Source organism: Protopterus annectens, chromosome 9.part0, assembly GCF_019279795.1.
Source record: "Protopterus annectens isolate FY-2018-M chromosome 9.part0, PAN1.0, whole genome shotgun sequence".
Taxonomy (NCBI): Eukaryota; Metazoa; Chordata; order Ceratodontiformes; family Protopteridae; genus Protopterus; species Protopterus annectens.
In genome coordinates, this window is record NC_056743.1 from 509,996,947 (window position 1) to 510,007,644 (window position 10,698).

The following is a 10,698-nucleotide window of genomic DNA, read 5'->3' on the forward strand; positions in this document are numbered from 1 at the left end:
GTGCATTACTTGCATTTTTGCTCTTAACAGCATAAAGATGTCAGTAAATTCTCATACGTAAAGGCCATTGGTTTTGCCAATATAAAAAGAACAAGTGACACAAAAACTGGTGTAACCAACTCCTTTAGTATTACAATATATTTACCTTTAACAGTAAACAAATATGGGCAACCTTGAACATGCAAACTACTAACCTCCAGGATATACCTACATTGTCGGCAGGCCCCACGTTTTTTCATTCCACAACCATTAGTGTGGCCATTCATTTGTTGCGTATTGGTTTCAAAAATACACTTAAATTTTTTTTTTGTTTTTGTAAACAAATATGGGTTCAGGACCCAACCTACACAAGTCCCAATGATCCAAAAACAGCTGCCTAGAGTTTCTTAATCGTGTCCTGTAATAAATATATACCTAGATTATATTAAAAAACAAATGGCCGTGATAAATTGTGATGGTCATATCGAGTATTAGTTCCTTCCCGTCAAAATTAATAGAGTTGGCACCTTGACTCTTCAAATGAGTAATTATGAAAAGCCAGTGGAGTTACACGAGATGAACAATGGTGATACGCTGAAGAACATATTTTGGCGAAACTAAAATAGTCTTCTGAGGAAGATGAAAGTAAGAGATAATTTGGACACATTGTTTACAAAACTCATCAGCTGGGAAGCTTGAAATATAAATGGTATGTAAAAAGGGAAAAGATTTAAAATGCTTGGCCTTTATTAAATCAAGAAAAGCATTGTGAACTCCTTTTCAAAGTGAATTTTAATCAAAGTAAATAGGATTTTGCTGGCTTCAGCACAGAACAACATTGGTGAACCACAGGATTATACCAGCTCATTTCACAATATGAAAAATGTTTCTGACCTTGCTCAAGTGTACAGTCAAGGGAGCATCATGTATGTTGATCAGTTTTTTAGCTTCCACCTTTAACAAGCACATCCTAAATGTGACAGAACAGCAAGACTTTAGCACATGAAAGATTTACTAATGCCCATACCCACTCTCGTTAGCAGGAGCCATTCTGAGCACTTTTCCCAAACAGCTAAAGCACCATTAACTCTGCTGCCCCTCATTAGGTGGAGCATCAGCAGACAGAAGAGTTTAAGGAAAGACATCCTTGTAACCAAACCACTGGACAGGACAGTGTGCACCCATCTGCCTGTAACAGCATCATATGACATAAAGGGGGGTGCTATCTCCAAATGCAGAGGGGAGCAGTTAGGCAAGTTCTCAGGGTTACAGCTGTCCCACGTCGCAGGGGAATCCAACTATTACAAATTTCAACACACAGGTGCAGTAACTTCTCTGGAAAAAGCCTTGAGACCCTTGCCAGAGTTTGGCCTGCACCTAGTTCCATTAGCTCTGTTCATGCTGAAATGAACGAACATTGGACTTTGTGGTTTAGAAGGCCAGTGTTACTAAAAGGAAAAAGCAAAACAGCAGTCAAGGTTTTTCCCTCCTGCTTCATCAGCTCTACATGTGCATGAGGCTATGGATTGAACAGTGAAATGAGATGTTCATACAATTGATTTAGTGTCCTCAGCCAGGTATAGTAAGATAGGCTATCTGAAAATGAAGTTCTGGATAAACTTCTGGCCCAAAAGAACATCCAAGTACCTGTGATGCTAGTCTCAATAACGCAAGTTTCATAAAAGGGCAACACTGATGAGAAACTATCGAAAGCCCTGAAGTCTAAAAGGAATGGTGGGATACAACATTTAACTCCAGCCTGGTATACTGGTGGACAGCAGAAAGCAGCCAATTTCTGCCAAGCACCCCACCAACACACACAAAAAGGCAAAGTCAAAGAAAACTAACCTCCCCATCAGCCACTAGCTTGACCAGAAATAGTACATAATTCACAAAATATGGAAAAAAAAAAAAAAAAACAGTATTTGAAATGGCCACTGGAGGAGCAACTATGCATGTGGTGCAGGAAACCAGTGACAATTATAGACCAATTGCCCAAATGCCCCAAAACAATGTCTCACCCAGAATTCTTCAGTGTTGCACAGCAGACAAATGGCTGGGAGAACCTTGGACTGCAAGCAGCAGCTGTTTAACTCCACCTTAATCCAGCACTTCAACTTGATCTTAACATACTGCATAGCCTGACAGGTTGCCTCAAAAAGGCAAGTCCTAGAGAATCAATGACCAGCCCTCAATGTCATTGATGAGTACACTGCCTCTTGACATTGTTGTAGAACAGCCAAAGTCTCCTGCGAACTTTTTCCTCCTGTAATGAATTACAGTGTAAACTCTAAAGATCTCACTAGTCATAAAGTATAACCATTTCAAGAAGCAGGGACACTGAACATGTTCACTTTATGGAGAATCTGCTTTCCATACTAAAATTGAGATAACTATCCAAGAAAATACTAAATCTGGTTAAGAAAAACAATGTAATAAAGGAGTTTGAATTAAGCATGACAGTTACAAGTTCCATGGAAGGAAACTTAAAATGAAACACCAGCTACTATTTCGGGGGGGGGGGGGGGCCAACCCCTCCAAGATGTCAAATGAGCTAAAGGGTCTATCTCCACAAGAGAACACCAGCCTAATCACAGTACTTCAATTTTACAATTCATAAACTGAACCTGACGGATAAGTAAAACTCCAGCATGAAGAAGCTAGAGCACTAAATCTTGCGGTTAAAGTGGAGCAACAATCTGAATTAGGAGATCTGGAGTACAGTGACGTGGGACAGACGTTTTTTTTGCTATCAGGAAGAGACTGGCGTTTTGAGCAATCCTAATGCTTGTGGCATTAGCCTGACAAGAGTGGGTCCACATTTCATATTACGAATCCAGCTAAGAATACAATCCATCAAGCTGCCCACACAGGTGAAACAGCATATCATTCATTCCACCCCTTAACAGACAAACTTGCAAGTTCCGTTTTCAGCTTTGTCACTGCAAACACTGTTATGAGCACATCTAGAGAACAAGGCTGTGAAGCAGTAAGAACTTAAAAGCCTCCCAACAAATCCAGCTAGTACTAAACTCTGCACATGCATGCACACATTTTTAAACTGAAACACTGTAAGACTTAACTACAACTCAGCAACTTCAAACTTGTAAAGCAACCATGCCATCACTCCCACCTCAAAGAGCTCTATTTACAATGCACAAGTACTTCCAACTAGGATAACAAATAAAAGAAAACAGTAATACAATGAGTACAAGTGATGTGGATGTGTAACTAAATGAGTTTCATGAACTCTTCCCAAAAGAATGCTGCATCTTGGTAAAAGGAGGAGTGTGTTGAGTACAGGAATATGAAGTTGGACCACCACCAACTAAAAGCACTTAATGTAATTAACATGTTCCCAAATAATAAATCCCATTTTTGTGCGTGTAATATCAATGGAGATGTTCACAGACAGAAAGTGAACTAAGCCCAACCAAAGGGCACACAAGCTGAAGTACTGAACAGCAGATTTGTGCCAACTTCAAGAGTATGAATGTGTGTGCGTGTACATGTACAGAGTTCCAATGCATGTCGAAACACTGTCCAGACACAGAGTGTTCAAAGTAAATGCAGCAGCTTTAACAACTCACCACATGCAGTCTTGGCAAATGCTCATCACATACCGTGACAACACACAACATGCCCCCACTAGAAGTCTACTGCTGTAGAACTACAAAGAAAAATTACTGTAAAAACACGTCTGCTCACACTTCAGAATACTGAAAGGTGTGCTGCTCAATGTTTCCTGTAGCAGGTCCACTAGACACAGGTGACAATATCAATAGGTTTCCATGCATGCTACTATTAGGCAACTGACAAGATTCCCAACTCACAAATTAAGGGTTGCTCGAGCACCGAAACTCCATAACTCACCCCTTATACCTTACTTGCTGTAAAAGATCCAGATCTGTTAAGTTCTGCAATAGCTGTAACCCCAACATTCTCAAAGCAGTCATCTCACGGTTTTAAACAAGGAACACATTCTGGGTCATTCCATACATCTCTGCGAAGACGACTGCTCTGTATTATGCAGTTAAACTCTCAAGCTGTTTAACACTTGAAAATGTGTGAGCCTAGTATAAAAGAGCCGAAATTAAAAGCTCTTACAATAAGAAACAGTTTTAAGGCTGCCACAAGACTGACTTCTTTACCTGTTTTTGTAAGACCTTTTTAGCTACCCAAGAGCTTTCTAATGGAACCGGACTTAGAACGGCGTCAGTGGTGGGCAGGGGGATCCCCTAGATTTTCCATAAAAAATTAATAAAATACCTTTAAAAAAATTGAGCTACAAGTAATTTTAGAAGCCTTTATACAAAACAAAAAAGTTAAAGTACAAGTATTGCCCAATTTAACATCTTTTAAATGGTGGATATGTCTCTTAAAATGAAAGTTCTATAAGTTCATGAGAGCTGAGAACTACTCTATTTTAGAAAATCCAACAGTAGTGACCCCTATTAAAAGATATGCAGCTCATAGCAGCTGTGTACATTCCAAACCCCAGAAGTCGAAAAAGTATGCTACAATGAATAAAGATAAAGATGCCAGACCACAAGGGACAAAGAGGCTCAGTCTTCTTTTATGTACCACGCAAGACCCAAGCATGTAATTTAACTTTTGTGCTGTAGAAATACTTCAGACCAAAACTGCCAATACACACATGTACAAGACAAGTCAACTGGGCATGTTTCTTCCATGATTTATTAACCCATGAACCATTAAGTAAGCCCAATTAACTGAAAAAACACATGAACTTTTTTTTTTGGGGGGGGGGCAAAGCATACACCAATGGAAATATTTCCCCCTACTTAATGTAACTCTGACCACTAAAACAAATTGTGTTAACATAAGAAAACAAGGATTGTGATAATCAGCATAAATGGTCTGGCCTAATTAACCTTGCTGAAAAGCAACTCCTATCAAAAGATTTCAAGCCCACTCTGTTGCACTGCATACACTCAATGCTGAAAGGCAACAGCAGGCAGCACCGAAGCCCTTCAGGACAAGCACCCAATTAAGGAGAGCCATAAGCTTCTACTGGGTTTGTTACAACCATGGGCAGATACATGTTTCAGGATGCCAATAATGTGGGCATCACGATTAGGCTGACAAAGTAACAGAAGATTTGTGGATTAAGCAGAAACCAGGCAGCTACCCAATGCCAGCCTACTACTACCAGGTCTGGTCAGGACACTGAAGAGGTGAAAGCTAGTTAGCAGGAATAGATTTAAGAAAGGACAATTCCACTTCTGATAAAAATGAACCATTATTTAACATTTATTAACCAGGAAAGCCTGATTTGGAACAAAGCCAGTTTTCAGCAGAGGACCGGGGAGAAACGCTCCAGACAAATGCCTTTGTAACACATTGCAAACACTTTGTAAACATGACCCCACAGACTTGAAAAACACAGCTATACAGGTGTCACCCCACTCACCTAGAGGACAGACAGACATACACACGCAAAAATGTGGTGGAAATAGAGAAGGGCATGCAACTATACTTTTGTAACCCGCTGCCACCGTTGTTGAAACCCAGTAACTCCACAGTTATGCCAACAAGCAAGCACTGGCCAAATTTCCCACGGGAAAGCCAAAAATATTTTGTAGAACAGTGCTCGGTATCCAGAAATCAGAAAAACGCAGCAGCTTAAAAAAAAAAAAAAAAAAAAAAAAAAAAAAAAAAAAAAAACAACAATCATATCCACCAAAGAACAGATTTACAAAGCAGAAGTGCAGAATATACACGCACACTACTGGTGTGAACAGCATATTTTATATAGTTCAATTCACTGTATTGTTTTTGGGGTTACACTGCTAAGATGTACACCTTAGAAAGCAGTTTCCAGTGTGTCTTTATGCTATATACAATGGTGCACTCATAGAACAGTTACTTTGGGTCCCCCAAGTACACCACACAATACTGCCTCCAGCACTTTTGGCTCATGAGGAAAGACCAGAGACTGTAACATCTTATACTTAACCCTTCAAAAGTCCCACATTAGTCTCTTCTACAATGCATCATTCCTGAACATTCTCCTTTTATGCCTACTGACGTACACTGTACTGGTACTACACAGGTCACCAACGTACAAAATATTTTATATATATATATATATATATATATATATATATATATATATATATATATATATATATATATATATATAGTTTATATTCTTTCCACACTAATCACTCCCTATAAAAACCTAGATTCCTTAAGGTCTTCTCAGAAACTCCTAGCACATACTACTAAAACAAACAAGGCTGGTGACTCACTTTTTTCTAATATAGTTGGAAAAGCGTGAATCTCCTACCAAACTAACTCTCCACACTTCCCTCACTTTCCTGTTTCAAAAACAATCTGAAAGTGCATCTCAAAACTCACTGGCTATGCCCATGCTCTAAACCTGACTAGCTCAAGAGTCACTAAATACTCTTACCTTTCCATCCCACCTACTCTTCTAAAGAAACTTCTTCCTTATAAAACTAGTTCTACTTACTATCTCTAGAACTCCTAATCTATATTACTTTCTTCTGCTATGACTGTATTCTATACTGTAAATTTTGGGTTTTAACTGCATCCTTTATTATGCCTGCATTCAACACTTATTTTTTTTTACTATGATAACCTGTAATTGGCACTGTAAATAGATGTATTTGTGCGTGCACACATATACGAGTACAGAAGGAACACCCCAAAATATTTTACAAAAGACTGCCTTGACTGCAGAAAATACTAATTTTGGCACACAACAATACCCCACCACCTATAAAATTTCATAGAAGTGTTAAATGCTACGTTTCTGACCCATTTACCGGCTGTACTACATTCCACCCCATTTATGCATGGTACTTAAAAATAAGATGGGAAATAAAGTAAAACTAAGATCATCCATGGTCATATTCAAATGCAACTTTTATCTACAAAAAAGTAATAGAAAATTTACCCCAAGAAAGCCCTCAGTACAACTAATGGACATGGCAGCTCCTGAATGCCTTATCAATGCATGGATCTCCTCAAATTATCTATGCTATTTACTCTACTCTCACTAGGGGTAATTTAATACAATTATCGACCAAGGGATGGGGTAAGGACAGCCTAACACTAGAAGGGAAACTGGCCCGACTTAAATAGCTCAAGGACAGACTACCTAGTGCTTAGCTATGAACTAAAAATCCAGCAGTCATGGATAAACTATCAAGCACTGGGTTAATATACAACAGAAAATAAAATAAGCTCATCTCCCTCTTAAGTCAAGACTTCAGATCAACTTACACTTTGCAGTCCTGATTAATCACTTTACTTGAAGGATCATCTGCCCACATGGACACTACGGGGCTACATTTAAGCAAAAAAATGCAGACTGCCATTCCACTTCTCTTCCACAATCCACTATTAACTGTGGAAATGCAAAATACCTAGGGTTTCCACCTTTTCAAATGCCCAAAGTGGGACATTCTTTATAGAAACATGAGGGGTGGGAGGTTAGTATAATGGTCAAGGTATTTGCCTTACAAACACAAATTACAGAGTTTGATTCAATCTCGCATGGAGTAATCGGCAATGCTTAAACTGGCCCACAAGGGCGGTTAGCCTAATAATAACCTACAAACCTATTTTCATCTATGAAATTTTACAGGACAAAATATATCTATGGCCAATGCAAAGGACAGAACATTTTTGCCAACAAAAGCATACGCTTATAACACTCAGTTGCTTACACTACTTCTTATAACAACATTTGTGTGTTTCAGATACAAAATAAATGTTTTAACACAACTATTAAAGAAAAATTGGGAAATATTTTTGTCCTAAAATCTCAGGGCATTTGCCATTTTCACCCCCCCCCCCAAGGAACAACTGCACAAACAGGGACCCCAAGGGAACAACTGGCCAAACAGGGACCCCTCGTAAAGAGGAACAGGTGGTAACCCTTACCACCACCTTGAACACACTACACCAAACAGTCAAGTTTAACAAAGGGAGTACAACACAACTGCTCAAATCGTACAGAATGCGACTGTACAATTGTATCACAGAAGTGCTTTTCCACATGATGCAAAATATTAGCAGGCCTAATCTTAATGCTCACTTAATGTTTTGGAATAAGACTGAATAGGACGGGCCATCACAGGATAATGAGACTTCCACGTGTGCAGGACATCTAATGGGCGCAGGCCCAGCACATCCTGACATAACCCTATTTCTCAACTAAAAAAGTGACGTGTATGTGTACATCTGACCGGGTAGTTTGCTGGACCAAGCCCGGTGGCCAGGATATAGGAGCACCGCTCTATGTAGATTAAAAAAAGGAATGAAAAGCAAGAACGACAGATTACCAATTTACTACAAGACGTTACACCTTCAAAGTCTGCTATTATTCGCAACCTAAGTTTAGAAAGAATTAATGACATAATGCAAAATGAACAAGTGCACACCTTTACTTTGTTTGGTTTTTGAGATCTCCTACCTTGATAAAGCAAACTAGGACAGTATTTACTGTGGTGCCCTCCCCCAAATCTCGGAAATAACAAAGGCAGCACAGCAGCATGTGACTATCAGACCGGAATTACTCACCTTCTCCACATGCTGGTTAAAGACCAGGAGCAACAACGTTTCAGATCTAAGAATCAACAATCAACCTGACAAGTGAACAAAAATGGCGCTTGGAGGCAAAGATTACCCTCGGCTGTCAAACACAATAACCCTCCCCCAACCCCCTTATAGCTGCCTACATTTTAAAGGGATTAGGAACACTAAGAACATCTAAAAACATATAACGGTTGACAATGGACAACCAAAATACAATAATTAAACTAGGAGGAAATTAAAACTAAAATCAGTTTTGAAACTCAAAATAAATTCCCAGAATAAAAAAGAAAAATAAATACTTCACAAGTAATCATCATCGCCCTAAATGATCTGAAAAGGCTAGAATCAGACTCCCCCTTATACACCGTGTACATACTTAGGCCACTACAAATTACCTGCTGCTGCTGTTTTTCTTGGATTTACTTCTCCTTTTAGAGCTGTCTCTGTCCTTGCTGTTATTATAGGGCAACAGGGATGCGTAGCCATGCTCCGCTTCTAAATACAGAATGTAAACGAATCCATAAATACATTTCTATACACACCACTACTTAAGAGCCTAAAACATGGAAATGCAAGTCACACAAAGCATTCAATGTGTTTTGGGAATATGTGAACGCACCAAGGCTTCAAACATCGAATCCATGGCCCACTAAAATGACAACGTCGTGCAGTTTCTTTTTCAGGATACTTATACAAAAATAAACAACTATGCACGAAACAACTATACAAGGATGAGTACAAGTCAACATTAAATTGTGTTAAAACACACAGCAACACAACAATGCATTTATGTTTACCTTGGAACAAAGGCACCACCAACCTTTCCGGTCCACTGACATGCACTTGTGTATACAGTAAGAACAGAAAGCAAACTTTATCCATACCCTATTATAAATATAGAACACTGCGATAAAACATGCAAAGACCATACGATGCCAACTTAGGTTGCATATACAACTCAATCACTACTGATCGAAACGCAAAACTTGACACCAACACACACGCACACAATCAGAACTAGCATAAATGATCAAATGCAGTTCTGAAATGTTACCTCTTTCTCGCCTGTCCAGGTACTCAGCAGCTTCTAACAACATGATAAGCGCCGCCATTTTCAACAACAATCCGACTGGAGTTTATTCACAAAATAAGCAGTTTCGTTCACGATGGGAGAACAGCGGCAATCAGAGAGACGATGGCGCCAGCACACACGCGTGGGGCCAGATGGGCAAAAGCGACAACCACGGTGTCTGTCACCCCGTGACACAATGTTTAGTTAGGGAAACAAAAGGCCGCCCAGCAGCACGAAAAAGCAACAAACAGTTTTTTTTTTCGGACTCTAAACCAAAACCCACCTCAGATGGGAACTACTGCTTATATGGCTTTGACTATTCGATTAAAAAAGTCAGTCCGTCTTGACTGTAAATATAAATAACATCAAAAGCAAGCAAATGCTATTTAAAACACAGTCTCTAGTGTGCTTGCAAATTTAAATGCCCAGTATGTTCAACACAACAGGTAATGACCACAGGGAACAACCAACTAAATGACAGCAGATCTAGATTTTTGTTTATAAAACCAACAGACATTACACGACAAATCTACTCTCTCGTGCGAACCTCAGAAAATCCAATTGGCTGGCACAAGAGGAAATAGGCACTACAGTGTACATTTATTGGTAGGTGGGATGGGCAACTGCAAAACATGACGTAACCTTTTCCTGTAAGGCCGCCTGCATACGTGATTGATTAAGCGTGCAGCCTGTGCTCATAGAGTAGGATCCTGAAACATGAAGCAGTCGGTACTCTAACTTCCACGTGCTTTTTTGCCTAAAGAGAGCATCCCACACTAAGTCCTTCCCCTTTCACAGGAGTGGACAAGCAATACCAGTTGTTAACGAAACGGGTGTTACCTTCCGTGTTTCAGCTAGCCAGTAGCGGTTGGCAATCTAGTAATACTGAACGTGGAATGTAGAAAAAATTTACCTTTCCATCAGAAGTTGAGATAAAGAAAAGTGGCTTTTTTAGCATTAGTTTGTTGCGTCTAACTAAATTGAATGTACTTGTGTGTATGTTGTTGTCCAAAAGGTTTAGAAAACCGGAGTCAAACTTAACAACCTGTTGACAC

The 10,698-nt window shown here is 39.4% G+C and overlaps 1 protein-coding gene across 2 annotated transcripts in view; it reads right to left on the reverse strand.

The window, feature by feature from the left end:
* Positions 1-10,376, reverse strand: part of MXD1 (MAX dimerization protein 1) — a 60,418-nt gene extending 50,042 nt beyond the window's left edge. Inside the window, exons 1-2 of one of the 2 annotated variants that reach the window (XM_044083072.1) lie at positions 9,626-10,376; positions 8,967-9,066 (exon numbers count right to left, since the gene is read on the reverse strand). In XM_044083072.1, the coding sequence (XP_043939007.1) occupies positions 8,967-9,066; positions 9,626-9,683 (158 nt within the window). In that variant the 5' untranslated portion in view covers positions 9,684-10,376. Of the gene's footprint in view, positions 1-8,966; positions 9,067-9,368; positions 9,469-9,625 lie in introns of those variants that run through there. The other variant, XM_044083071.1, reaches the window with a different exon arrangement.
* Between the last annotated feature and the right edge of the window lie 322 nt (positions 10,377-10,698).